The sequence below is a fragment of the Carcharodon carcharias genome, chromosome 11 (genome assembly GCF_017639515.1).
Source record: "Carcharodon carcharias isolate sCarCar2 chromosome 11, sCarCar2.pri, whole genome shotgun sequence".
Lineage (NCBI taxonomy): Eukaryota > Metazoa > Chordata > Chondrichthyes > Lamniformes > Lamnidae > Carcharodon > Carcharodon carcharias.
In genome coordinates, this window is record NC_054477.1 from 29,084,590 (window position 1) to 29,098,619 (window position 14,030).

At 39.7% G+C, this 14,030-nt stretch overlaps 1 protein-coding gene across 5 annotated transcripts; it reads left to right on the top strand.

Moving 5' to 3' along the window:
* The first annotated feature begins 191 nt into the window (after window positions 1-191).
* On the top strand, window positions 192-13,517 carry unc50 (unc-50 homolog (C. elegans)). 5 transcript variants are annotated; one of them, XM_041199937.1, is made up of 6 exons: window positions 192-345; window positions 2,685-2,969; window positions 6,038-6,158; window positions 8,450-8,589; window positions 11,641-11,742; window positions 12,591-13,517. In XM_041199937.1, the coding sequence occupies exons 2-6, from the start codon at window positions 2,690-2,692 to the stop codon at window positions 12,725-12,727; spliced, it is 780 nt and encodes a 259-aa protein (XP_041055871.1). In that variant the 5' UTR covers window positions 192-345; window positions 2,685-2,689; the 3' UTR covers window positions 12,728-13,517. The 5 variants fall into 5 exon arrangements, with proteins under 5 accessions (XP_041055871.1, XP_041055870.1, XP_041055869.1 ...); XM_041199936.1 differs by having other exon boundaries at window positions 194-345; window positions 2,688-2,969; XM_041199935.1 differs by having other exon boundaries at window positions 215-372; window positions 2,688-2,969.
* Window positions 13,518-14,030: the final 513 nt, after the last annotated feature.

Sequence of the window (14,030 nt, forward strand, 5' to 3'; positions counted from 1 at the left end):
TATTACTACGTCAACGGGGCGACTCCGTATTGCACCTTGGGATTTGTAGTTTCCTCGCTGCACACCCCTGATTGTGCGACATACCGACGGCAGGTCCCAGCACCCACCGCGCCAGGCATGCGCACTGTGAAGGGCTGCGACTCCTAACTCGGCGGCACGCGTGCGCAGAGTGAAGAATTCCAGGATGAGGCATGCGCACTAATGTTGGCCAACGTCAGCGCCGTCCCTTGCGACGTGCGGAGCTTATTTTCTCATCCGGGTAAAGTGCAGAGGTTGCACTTGGTTCCACCCCTCCTCCCCTTTACCTCCACCAGCCCCATTGCGTCGGGTTGGTAGCACCTTGAGGTAAGGTGGTACGAAAGGAATAACGAGGTAATGAAATCCGGGAGGTTAGGGTGGGGCACAGACCTTCCTTCCAGCCAGTTCTCCGGGCAGGCAGACAAGAGGAAGGCATTGGGCCTCCCTGGGTCAGAGGAAACTGCTCCGGGTCCGTTAGCACAGGGGTGCAGTAATGAGCTGCGTCTTACGGGCACCAAAGATGTGAGACCCTGGCTGTCCCCCACACTGTTACAAATCAATGTGCTGCACAGTTCCGGAAGATGCTTGGTCTCATCCCAAGTCTGTGCTCATTTCGTTTCTTCCTTGATGGCATCTTCTCAGAAGGTTGACTGCCATAGATCTCCACCTGTCTGTCCTGTGCTGCCCTGAAGCATCCCACATAAATTAAACTGCATCCAGTCCATTATATCCTGCATCCATTTTCTCCCCAGTTTTCCTCTGCTTTCTGCCGATCTTCCCTTTCAATAACTATCTCTGCCTACCGTCTACTCTGACGGTGTGACCAACGTATTGTATTTTTTTCACTTTGATGTGATGCAGTCATTTCCTCTTTTCTCCAGCCATTTACAGCACTTTTCCATTAGCTTTTCTATCTGTGTAGAATATAAGAACTAGGAGCAGAAGTAGGCAATTTAGTCCTTCGAGTCTGCCCCACCATTCAATACGATCATGGCTGATCTCATTTCGGCCTCAACTCCAATTTCTTGCTCTCTCCCCATAACCTTTCAACCCGTTACTAATTAAAAATCTGTCTATCTCCTCCTTAAGTTTATTCAGCATCCCAGCATCTTCTGAGGTAGTGAATTCACAGATTCATGACCCTTTGAGAAAAGTAATTCCTCCTTATCTCTGATTTAAATCTACCACCCCTTAGCCTAAAGAATCCCCCACAAGGGAAAACATCTGCTCCACGTCTACTTTGTCTATCCCCTTTAGCATCTTATATACCTCAATTAGATCTCCTCTCATCCTTCTAAACTCCAGCGAGTATAGGCCTAAACTGCTCAGTCTTTCCACGTAAAAGAAGCCCTGCATCTCTGGCATCAATACAATCTGAATCCTCCTACATGTGCACATTGGATTTAACTCGTCCCTTTTGTTATGATGGGGAAGGAAAGGCAATCGGCAGGATGTTCACAGTTGTGAACCAGTGGTGCCTGTTTGAAACTGTGTCTTGAGGACATGTTTGGCTCAGTTGTGTGGTCCTTTACAACCTTTGCTACTGCCTAATACATGCATGGAACAGGGTTAGTTTGCTGAGGGATCAATTTAAATTGATGCATTTAAGAGAGAATATAAAACAAAACTCATTATCAGTTCCAAAACCTCTGGGGTATTTTTTAAGAGTGGTTCACTTGTTTTGAAATAATAAGTTTGTCTCATTCAACAATGAAATGTGAATTCTTTAGAGGAGTGCACTGATTATATACTAGCACTTGCAGTTATCATGTCAGCGTTCTTGAAGGATTTTGAAGTATTTTGCATTGGTTGTATGCAGACCAACTTGGATATGGGAGCCATTTTTCTGGTCACTAAGAGAGGAGTGATTTCAGAGGATTTTCCCCTGCTTCATGTCTTCTACCTGAGGGGTGACTGTATTCTGGAATGTACACTTCTGAAGTTCTCTGTTCTTGCATGCCACAGAGGGTCACTAGCTCCATTTTGAGCTTAAGCAAGTTTTCCTGGAGGTATTCTAGCAATGAACTATACATTATTTTGTAACTTTGCAATGATTGCAAGTAGTATTTTTTCAATATAGGCTTTATGATGGAGTGCTTTTGATGCCTTTACATTCATACCCATTTAATTTTTTTTAATCTAGTGATCTCATGTCAGCAATTAGATGATGTTTTGTGATTTCATCTGACCTCCCTAAACAAAACTGTGAGCTTGCTGTCTGAAGATTTGTGGAAGTGGACTCCACTAACTGTTGTCTGATTGGTCAAGTGAATACACTAGGCTGTTAATGTTTTGTACTGTCAGGCTGAATGGAAAAACAAATTACACATTATAAATATTGTTAATTTAGTGTTTGCAGTGTTAATACCTGTATTACATTTTGATGTTCACTAATTTAATCTAACAGTGTAGAAAGAAAGAAAAATTCAGCTATCTTAACATACTGTGCCAGTCAAGGTATAACAGTCTATTCACCAGCTTCTTTTCCATCTAAATGGTAGATTAAATTCAAATATGAAAAATGCAGGCAAGTGTGTTACTGCTAAGCGACATAAAGTTGGTTAGCAGTTGATGTTTTGATTGGGTGCTTGAATGTTGCAGGGAAGTGCAGATTAGAAGTGTAATTTTAAAAATCCTGATTTAAGTATTGTTCTATTTTTTGGCAGCAGGCATGTTACCAACGACGACATATAGTCCCACCAGTCAAGGGAATGGTGCGCTAAGTTCCCGGGATGCTGCACGACATACTGCCGGAGCCAAGCGGTACAAGTACCTCAGGCGGCTCTTTCGTTTTAGGCAGATGGATTTTGAATTTGCCGTGTGGCAGATGTTGTACCTATTTACATCCCCACAGATGGTGTACAGAAATTTTCATTACAGAAAACAGACTAAGGACCAGTGGGCCAGAGACGACCCTGCCTTCCTGGTTTTGCTCAGTATCTGGTTATGTGGTGAGTGTTCTTTGAAAAATTTTCATTGTGTGAAGCTTTATTATTGGACACGAATGCTGAGGTGAATTAGAGTATACAGTCTGTTGCATGATTATCCAAAGGTGCTGTCATTCTAAGATTGATGGTAACATAAACATTTCATAGAAGGTTTATTTAGCAAATTCTGTAAATTAAACTTTTTGTGTATTTCCGACTTTTTATTCATGGGATGTGGTCATCGCTGGTGAGGCCAGCATTTATTGCCCATCCCTAATTACCCTTAAGAAGGTGAGCCATCATCTGCATAGCAACTGAGTATCTTGCTTCACCATTTCAGAGGGCAGCTAAGAGTCAACCACACTGCTATAGGTCTGGGGTCACATAGGCCAAATCAGGTAAGGATGGCAAATTTCCTTCCCTAAAGTGCATTCCTCCTCCTCCAGATATCATGCCCTAAGAGAGTTGGCGATTATGGACTTCTATTGGATTGGTCCATGATTATGCTTGGCAGAGTACTGCAGTGGTTTGCCATTGCCTTAGGCAGTATGGCTGACCAGGAAACTCTCCTGCTGTCACCGCCTGCCATCAGGGGCATTGAAAGAATTTACAGGCTGATAAGCAACCTGCTTGGCCACATTATGAATACACCTCCTTGGCCATCAAGTCCTGAAGTGGGATTTGAACCTGGAGCTACTGGCCAAGAGAGAGGGATGCTATCACTGCATCACAAGACCTCTAAAGGACATTAGTGAACCAAATGGTTATATTTGACAGTAGTTTTATGGTCACCATTTATGATACTAACTTTTTATTCCAGATGTATTTAAGTTAAATGTAAATTCCCCAGTTGCCTTGGTGGGATTTCCAACTCATGACCATTAGTCCAAGCCTGTGGAATACTCGTCCAGTAACCTAACGCACTCTGCTCCTGTACCCTTATAATGGAATTACAGAAGCCCCAATTTAAATTAGAGCATTGCATCCAGTCTGATTCCAATCCCTACTTTTATTTTGTATCTTTCCTATTTTTGTTTTTTTCGAATGTATATTCAATCCCTCTTAAGCTCTATAATTGATTTAACCTCAGTAGCCAATTCCAGCAATGCATTAATTTCCTAATAGTCCTTTGTGTGAACATTCTTCTAATCTCCCCCGACATGCTTCTAATAGTAATGCTAAATTTACGCTACCTTGTTACCAATTCACCAGACAGTGAATTTTCACTATTTACCTTCACTTAACCTTTTTAACTTTTTATCCTGTTAGATTCTCCCTTAGGAATCTTTGAATTTAACCCTAGTTTTTAAAATCTGTATTCCTAAATGTTTCTTTCTTCCCTGGTATCATCTCAGTAAAACTCCTCTTCCATGATCCCAATATCTAATACTGTGTTATAACTATGAAAGTAGTGTGAAACATTTTCAATACTGGGTGTCTGATATTGCTGACTTGGAACTAGTCAGGGTACTGTATAATGACCTGACTTTGATCCCATCACCTAATGTGATTGGCTGTTATTATGCTGCTTCTGAAACAAAACCCTTTAATAGATCGTTCAATCGAAAGTACCACTATTCAACAACACAGAATATGAACTGGTTACCACAGAATTGTCACACTGCAGTAGAGGCCATTTGGCTCATCATGTCTGCACCAGCTCTTCAAATGAGCAGTTCACCTAGTGCCATTCTCCTGCCTTCTCCCCATAACCCTGCACGTTCTTCTTTTTTAGATAACAGTCTAATTCCCTTCTGAATGCTTCAGCTGAATCCACCTGCATCACGCTCTCAGTCACTTTGGAACGCATGGCTAATGAGAGGCACATGCTGAATAATAAGGCTCCCCCTGTGGCTACTTAAGAATATTCAGCTGCAGAAGAAATTTCTGAATACCAAATTGTGTGTATGGGGTGCTTATGTGCTTTGATTATCCAAAACAAACTTGCTATATCAAAGCATTTGTTAAACGATTCATAAGAACATAATAAATATTATCAGGAGAAGACCATATGGCCCCTTGAGTCTGCTCCACCATTCAAGATCATCATGGTTGATCTTCGGCCTCAATTCCACTTTCCTGCCTGCTATCCATTTCCTTTGATTTCCTGAGAGATCAAAAACCTATCAATTCCTTTAATATATTCGGTGATGGAGCATCCACACCCTTCTGGGGTAGAAAATCCCAAAGATTCACAACCATTTAATGAAGAAATTTCTTCTCATCTCCGTCCTAAATAATCATCCTCTTATCCTGAGACTCTGCCCCCATGTTTTAGATTTCCCAGCCAGAGGAAACAACATCTGCATCTACCCTGCCAAGCCCCTTCGAAACCATATTTATTTCACTGAAATCAACTCCCATTTTACTATTCCAAAGCTTTGGCTTCTGCTGTCCCATTTAGAATTTCACTTCAATGTTCATCACTTTTTTATAAAGAAAAGTTTCTGATTAGTCCTAAATTTGCTTCTAATCAGTTTGAATTTTCACCCCCTTGCCTGATTGCCCTGGTTTAGCTTGAAGTAATTTTCCATCTTTGTGATTATCCATTAACATAAGCACATAAAAAGAGCAGGAATAGACAATTACTTTAAACATTGTTGATAACTATTTACTTCAATCAAATAAATCCAACTGATAAAGCCTAGAAATGGAAAATGTAATGCTATTCTACTTTAAGATGAAAGATTTCTGATGGTAAATATTTATTTCATCACTACCTGTTCATCTGGAATATTGCAATTTTTAAAACCCAAATAATAATTCCACAATTAAGTTCTTCATGAAGAAGCTGGATGGTACAGACCAGAAGGTCGCAGATTTGATCCATACTATTGTCTGTGCTTAAATCAGTTACTCTTAACTGGGGTGACTGTAACACATTAAAGGGTTCCAATAGCTCATGCCATAAATAATGATAGGGCCACTGTGTGTTGTGCATTCATCTTTTGGATCAGTGTTCAGACTTCCTGACAGTTTTTCAAGATGTTGGTTGCAAATGAGTCTTTGGATTAAAAAGCAAACATAAAATGATACCTTGTGGTGAAAATCTGAAAAAAATCAACATAAGAATAAATTTTTGTTCTTTGTAGTGTCTACCATAGGTTTTGGATTTGTATTAGAAATGGGATTTTTTGAAACAATGAAACTTTTGCTGTGGGTTGTCTTCATTGACTGTGTAGGAGTTGGACTACTGGTCGCAACATTAATGTGGTAAGTTTTAAAAGCACTTCATTTTAATGTCATGTCCTGGCACTAGGAATATCCGGTGCAGGAGACATGTGGAACAATAACATTTTAAGAGCTTTCTGTCCGGGATAAGCATGCAATAAATAGCCTTATCCCATGCCAATGCAATAGTTAGTTAACACATAATGCTTTTCAGCAGGGATCTATGTAACTGATTAAACATATGGCAGCCACAGTCTTAAATGTAAAACATTATTAATTAAATATCACAGGCATCTCTTTGCCTGAAATTGACTGCTTGCTTAATCAGTGAGAACTTCAGTTGAATGATGAGCAGCTGTATCAATTATAATTTTCTGTTTTATGTGTTAGTTACTGCATTAGGAAATGCTGCAAATTAAAGAAAAGTGAAAATCAATGTTCTTTCTTGCTATCACCACCTGATTAATACAGCTACTCTACTATCACTTCTTCCTTCCCTCTTTTTGTTATATGAATTACAGCCTACAATATTTAACTACCAATCCTGTCCAAGCTGCAGTCACGTTTCTGTTATCACTATTACATCTGTATCCTCATTTCTAATTACTGTCTTCAATTCCTCCATTTTGTTGCTAACACTGTGTATATTATTGCACATGCAATTTAATATGCTTTTAGTTTTCAGTTATTTTATTACTTGGAATATTTATCTTTCTTTTTGCACTCTGACTTTTGCAGTCAATCTTTTTTCTTACTCATTTAAGGTCCTTTATACTGTCCTAGTCATCCTTTTTGCTATGACCTCAACTGCATACGTACATATGAAAATATGAATTAAAAGCACAAGGAGGCCATTCGGCTCCTCAAGCCTGCCCTGCCATTCAGTAAGATCATGGCCTGATCTGTTTGTGGCCTCAACTCGACATTCCGTCTACCCCTGATAACCTTTGACTCCTTTATTAGTCAAGAATCTATCTACCTCTGCCTTAAAAATATTCAATGACCCAGCCCCCACCGCTGTCTGGGGCAGTGTGTTGCAAAGACTCTCGACCCTCTAGGAGAAAAAATTTCTCATCTCCATCGTAAATGGGAGACCCCTTATTTTAAAAATGTGTCCCCTAGTTCTCGTCTCTCCCAGAAGGGGAAACATTCTTTCAGCATGCACCCTGTCAAATCCCCTCAGGACCTTATATGTTTCAATAAGATCACCTCTCAATCTTCTAAATTCCAATGGATGCAGGCCCAACCTGTCCAACTTTTCCTTGTCAGATAACCCCTTCATCCCAGGTGTCAGTCGAGTGAACCTTCTCTGAATTGCTTCAAATGCTTTTATATCTTTTCTTAAATAGGGCGACAAAAACTGTACACACTCTCCAGATGTAGTCTCACCAAAGCCCTATACAACTGTAGCAAAATATCCCTACTTTTATATTCCAGTCCCCTTGCAATAAACGATAACATTCCATGTGTGCTCTGTCCCATCAGATCCTTTCAACTAGAGCCCCTCCCCACGCCACTCTTTCCTCCACATGTTCACCATTTGTCAGTTAGCACACAGCTTGGGTGCTGGTCTGAATATTACCACCTGCGAGGATCTGCCTCCTGTTAAATCCCTTAGAAGGACTTTGCCCCTGTTCTTTCTTGTGCCGTTGGCCCAAGATATACCATGAAAACTATTTCTACCTCTTTGATTCTTGATCACAACGACGGAGGATATGCATCTAATTTTCAAGTTCTCTAAGCCTACAAATTTTCTATTCCGCTACCTTTCACCTCTCCATCTCGAATTGACTTCTGTTCAACAATGCCTGGAGTAAACTTTGTAGAAATTCTTCCCCCCATCATCCCCACCATCCCCCCCCCTCATCTTCATGGCTCTATCCCATGCACCCATTACCGCTGTTCTTTCCAACTGTTACTGACTCTGCATCCACCAGTGTTTTTAATTCAGAACCCTTATCAGAGCTTAAGAATCCCTATATAGCTTTGCCCTGCATACTTTGCATCCTTTCCAGTCCTGTCTCCCAGATTGTAACTCTGCTCCTTTGACTCGAGTTTATTGTGCTTCCTCTTTTCCGTCTGCCTCTCTCCATCATTGATGTAGATCCTTCAGTTGTCATGCCCTTAAACTCTGGAATTATCTTCCAGTCTCCTCACTTTTACTCCAGCATGCCCTATCTTCAAAATCTCCCTCAAATAACAGTGTAATACTGATCTTTGTCATACTTATTGTTTGTTTACCCTCAAGAATTGGAACCACCTCTACGTTAAAATGTTGATAAAAGTCCAAGTAGCTGTTCTGTAATGTATACACTGTGGTATTTTGTTTCCAGGTTTATTACCAACAGATATTTGATGAAGCCTCAAAGTAAAGGCTATGATGTGGAATGGGGATATGCATTTGACATTCATCTAAACGCTTTCTATCCACTTCTTGTGATCTTGCATTTTATTCAACTGTTCTTTATTAACCGTAAGTCTCCTTGTTTGAAAATCCTTATTTTTTCAAACACTAAAATTACTGTGTTGTTCCAGACTAAATGTTGCCACTATGTACTTATAAACACTGAAGTTAGAGAGGGGATGAAATGATTCTTTAAGTGTTATGGGCTTGAAATTAATTCTGATCTGGCACAATTAGCGATAGTGCAAGTGTATCCATAGTGGTACCATCCAACATTTACTTGCTGTGCTGTGCTTTAGAAGCTGCTCAAGTCTAGCTTGATGGCTCATTTAAATGCATTTTGTGAGAAACTGAGTTATATAGGTTCCAGGTTTGATCTCAATCACAGTAGCAGAAAAGGTGCTTTAGTAGGGCTGAATAATATTGGTTGGGAAGAGAAAAGTTGGCCTGAGGTCCCACATCTGATTGCTATCCAGCTGGAATTCCTGCCGGAAGCACATGGGTGTTGGTATTGGTTCACAGTATTAGGCTCAGTTGTGATGTTCCAAAAATTGATTAGCCTGACTGATGCTGTTCACCAGGGCTCACAACTGAATAATAGTCATTTGGAGAAGATGTCAGAGAGTACCCACTGAAATTTGTCATTTAGGAGCCCTTGAGAAAAGGAGCCAAATGATGAGACATGAACAGAAAATTTTAAAACAGGAAACTTCCCTGAACTCCCTTCTTGATTAACGTCTTTTGTGTTTTTGCAATATAGCAAAAACTTAACCATGCTGGTCTTGTCTAAATGTAAGCTGTGATGTAGTCACTAAATATGTTCTGTATTTGCAATGTTATGTACTCCATTTAGTGATGTATTTGATGGTGAACCATGTGTTCAGTGGGAGGGAAGAGCTCCATAATAGTCACCTCCAAATTTTCACTGAATCATCTTAAATGTTGATTATTGAACTTGCTGCATCTCAGCTTACTTTTCCAAAGTTAAGCCTTTATTTGAAATGTTAGTCATCACTTAAATCACCAGTACAGTTGCACAAAAAAAGGACCTAAATTCTACTAATGCTGATCGAAAAATTGTTCCATAGCAGAATTGAGGAGAAGACGCAACATTATTTTCTCAGGGCAACTTGGGATGGGCAGTAAAAGCCTTAATAATTGCTCATGTCCCAAATATGAACAATTAGAAAAAAAAGACTTAAGCTTCTAAAACAGATGGTTTCTTTGAATATGTGAATAGGTTTCACTTTAGTAAATGTGAAAATGAGGAGAAAAAAAAATGAAACTTGAAATGTATGACTGGTGCCTGCCATACTGAAGGAAGAAACTGTTCATTTTCATCACTGGGTGCAATGCCAGATCTACCAAATGTTACATTTTCAAATAGAAATCGAAAGCAGACTGCTGGTGCAGAATACAGTAGCATCTGCTTGTTTCCCATCTCATATGCCTGACATAGTGATCTAACATTTAAACTAAATAGGCACAATGTATTTTCACTGAGGACCTTTGAATTCAGGTAGACACGGTTCTTGTATTTATTGCTGAAAAAAAGAGAAGTGCTGCCAAAGCTTTTCGTCTTGCACACATCAGGACAGATTGGCAAGTATACCAATTGTAAAGGGCATAACAATTTATACTGCATCAGAAAAGAGTGCTGATTGGTTGGCAAGTGGATTCTGATTGGTAGAGGCGTTGCCATAGAGAAAGCATGAGGGAACAATTACCTACCAGGCTTTTGTTTAAATTAAATAGGGCCTGAGCAATTTGCTTATCTTGCAAGCTTGATGCTGAAATAGGATGCATCAAAGCCATCCTGCAGGATAATGGCTACCCAATCAGATCATTGCTCACTGTATATTTTGTAAACTCATGAATGGCCCTGAGACCACGACTTTCAGTCCTGAAAAGTATCTAGTTTATCTCAGATTACCTTGGAAGGATAAGGTGTCTCAAAAATTTGAACAACAGGTGAAGCTAGCTATTTCACACTGCTACTATGTAGTAGCAACGCAAGTGATAATCTTTACCAGCAGGATGCTGCCGTCAAGCCTAAAAGACGTTCTGCCTATGACCCAAATGAATAATGTGGTATATGAATTTCAGTGTCGGTGTGATGCCAGGTATGTGGGCCAAATGTCCCAATGACTGGCGGATCATATCACACAGCATGGACCTTTCAGCTGTTTGCAACAAGCAAAGTACCGACCGTACCCAACCTGCCCGTGCTTGAAAAACTCAAAACATAAGTGTCCAATATTACCACATTTGGACAGCACTTGCTAAACAATCCTGATTGTGCTAAGAATTACACTGGCAACCAATTTAAGATTATCAGTCAGGCTCACAGTGTGGCTCACTTACATGTGCTAAAGGCCCTGTCCTTTGCAGACAGAAGGAGCATGTCCACGCATGACACCTTTTTCAACTAAACAAAAACTTGAGGGACAGCCATTCTCTGGTCTATTCCTCGTGGCAATGCCTCGATCAATCAGGGTCAACCTACCTGGTATGAATTGGAACAAAACTTTTTGGCAGTTAACTGTTCCCTGGTGCATTATCCATGGCAAAGCTTCTACTTATCAGAGTCCTCTTGCCAATAATCAACACTCTCTCCTCATGCAGCATAAATTGTTCCCTTTACAAACAGTATTCTTGCGAATCTGTCCTGATGAATGTAAGACGAAAAGCCTCGGCACCATTTCCCTTTTCTCAGCAATACTCAAGTTCTGTTCTACCAAGTAACTATTTGTTCTTGTTAAGTTTTGACATTGCCAAGTAAAATTAGATTTTACTTAGTCTGTACCCAGTCTCAGAATTGATCCAAGTTCATATCACAAAATTACATGAATTCAATACTGTTAAGGAACTTGAGCCGGAATTTATTGATAAAATAACTGGGTTTGGCTACATTAGCAAGTTTAATAAAATAATTCAAGGTGCCCACAGTTACATGTACTGAAGTTTCCTCCTGTGTTGCTGTTCAGGTCTTCGCTCATGCAGCTATTACAATAGCAACACTTGTGAAGCAAATGTGGCTAAGATTATATTTCTTTTGGAGTAGGTGGTGATAGCTATTTTAACATTTTATTTAATTAACATTTAATATTTTCTTTGCAGATATTATCATCCAAGATGGGTTTCTTGGTTACTTTGTTGGTAACATCTTCTGGCTGGTTGGCATTGGATATTACATCTATGTTACTTTTCTTGGATACAGTGGTAAATACAAGTTTTAAATGCACTTTTTCTGAGCACAAAATGAAAGGAGCTAAATTGCAGAGATTTAATTCCTTCACTCGCATTTATTTTTACTTGTTATCTAAGTATACTTTCCTTGGTCACCAACACTCACTTGAAACATCTATTCTTTGTGTGAGCCTAGGCAAGTGTACCTTTGCTCAACATCCAGCAGAGGGCACAAAGTAGCAACGCGAGTAGATTGCTGCTTGATTGTTTGCCCCTAGCATAAGCATAGCTAGTATTCCCAACTAATTCAGCCTGGGCCTGCATCTTTCCTAGTCTGTATGACCCTGTGTTGCATCTGGTGGTGTATGTACCCATCGAGCCATCTTATGCCTCAGAAAGAAAGATTTTTAAAAAATATTTCTGGTGCCACAAATTGAGTCAGTTGCACTTGGATATAATTGTTCTGGCCCACCAATCCCCTTTCTCTCCCCCCCCCCACTCTCTGTGGAAAACCACTTGGTATGTGCTACGCTGTGTTTGGGAACTTCAACTAGAATCAGAGAAACTGTATCAATGCCCAGTAAATCTATTCTGGTTCAGATGATGTGTGTCCTGATGATATTAGCTGAATGTATAATTGGTTGCTGGATTACAGGAAATAAACTGGCGATGGTCCATATAATGATTCATGTGGTTTATTTTCCTTAGTCCAGTTTTCATTTCACTTGTTACCTGTTTACAGCGTAGAAATGAGCTCTTCAACCCACCTGTTCTTTGATGTTTGATGCTCCACTCTAGCCTCTTCCAAACCTACTTCATCATACCCTATTCCTTTCTCCCTCATGTAGCCATGTACTTATCTAGCATATTTCTTCCTTTAGCATTGCCATTTCTGAAGAACACAGTTGCCCTACTATATCCATTTGGTCTCCTCATCATTTTGTTCTTGCTGTCACTGGGGCTGGGATGGAATTTCACCAAAGGATTGTGCTCATTCTACAAGTACAGAGTGCAGTAGAAGATACAAATATCTAATAAAACATTTGCCGAACATTATGTTTGCTTTTGCTGTGTTGATGATGTGTAATGCAGCTTTAACATTTGTATAAGTTGTAAATACGTTCTGTACATACTGATACTAAGATATCCAGAGACATTTGAGAGGTAATTTCACGAGTAGAACTGCTTTGTTTTTAAATGTTTGCGCAATTGCGGCAGAACTTGTTCTATTACATGAATGGTTGAACATTGAACCCAGCAACCAGATCTGATTGTATATTTTATATTTATCAAACCTTTCAATCAAGTACATTCCTTTAACAGCAATAGTTCTGACAGTTTTTTAAAAAATCATACCTTTTTATTGGGAAGCTTCAATAAACATTTCCTTTCTTCTTTCTCTATTTGAGCTATTGGGTCTTTGAATTTATTTATAGGTGAGGGGAGAGAGAGTGAGAGGTCCATCTGGATATGACTGGAAGGTGAAAGGAAAGGGGAAATAAGTTGGCTTTTCATTTTCAAATTATATATTTTTCTTGGTCTTCGTTACTGATCTCCCCTTTCCAGTTGGTTTAAAGCATATAAAGCTGAACAAAAACCTCATGAACTTCTAAACTCTCCACAAAGTGAACCCTGACTGTTGAACACTCCTCCTATGCAAGCTGTAAAACTGGTTGTTAATTATTTTTTTCTTTGCGGGTGATGGGAAACAAATGTTCAGGTATCTGACCGGTTTGCGTGTTAACACTTCTGAAGACCTAACAAAAGTTATACATTTTTAACAAAAATAAAGCATTGATGTGAACAAAGACTAATGTTAATATCTTTTGTGAATTTAATTAAAGAATTATTAGGGATGATAAGTTGGCTGTGCATAATAGGACTGATTTCACCAGTTAATATGGGGACTACAACAACAACTTGTATTTAAATAATGCCTTAATCTAGTAAAATGTTCGAAGGTGCTTCAGAGAAGCTTATCGAACAAAAATTTGATACTTAGCCACATAACAAGATGTCGTGATGACCAAAAGTTTAGTCAAAGACATAGGTTTTAAGGAGCATCTTAGAGGAGAGCGAGGGGTTTAGGGCTCTCCAGAACTTGGCCTAGATAGCTGAAGGCATAACCACCAATGCTGGAGTTATGAAAATCAAGCAGGTGGGAGAGACCAAAATTGGAGGAGCACAGAGATCTGAGGATTACAAAGATAAGGAGGGAATGAGGGCCAAGAGGAATTTGGAAACAAGAATAAGTATTTTGAAATCGAGGTGTTGTTGGATAAGGAGACAGGTCAGCAAACACATGGATAATTGGCGAATGG

Excerpts from the sequence above, each read along its gene's own strand:
- unc50 (XM_041199937.1), top strand. The coding sequence starts at position 2,690 with ATGTTACCAACGACGACATATAGTCCCACCAGTCAAGGGAATGGTGCG. Across the intron at positions 6,159-8,449 it reads CTGGTCGCAACATTAATGTG|GTTTATTACCAACAGATATT; the intron begins GTAAGTTTTAAA and ends TTTTGTTTCCAG. Across the intron at positions 11,743-12,590 it reads TACTTTTCTTGGATACAGTG|CATTGCCATTTCTGAAGAAC; the intron begins GTAAATACAAGT and ends TTCTTCCTTTAG.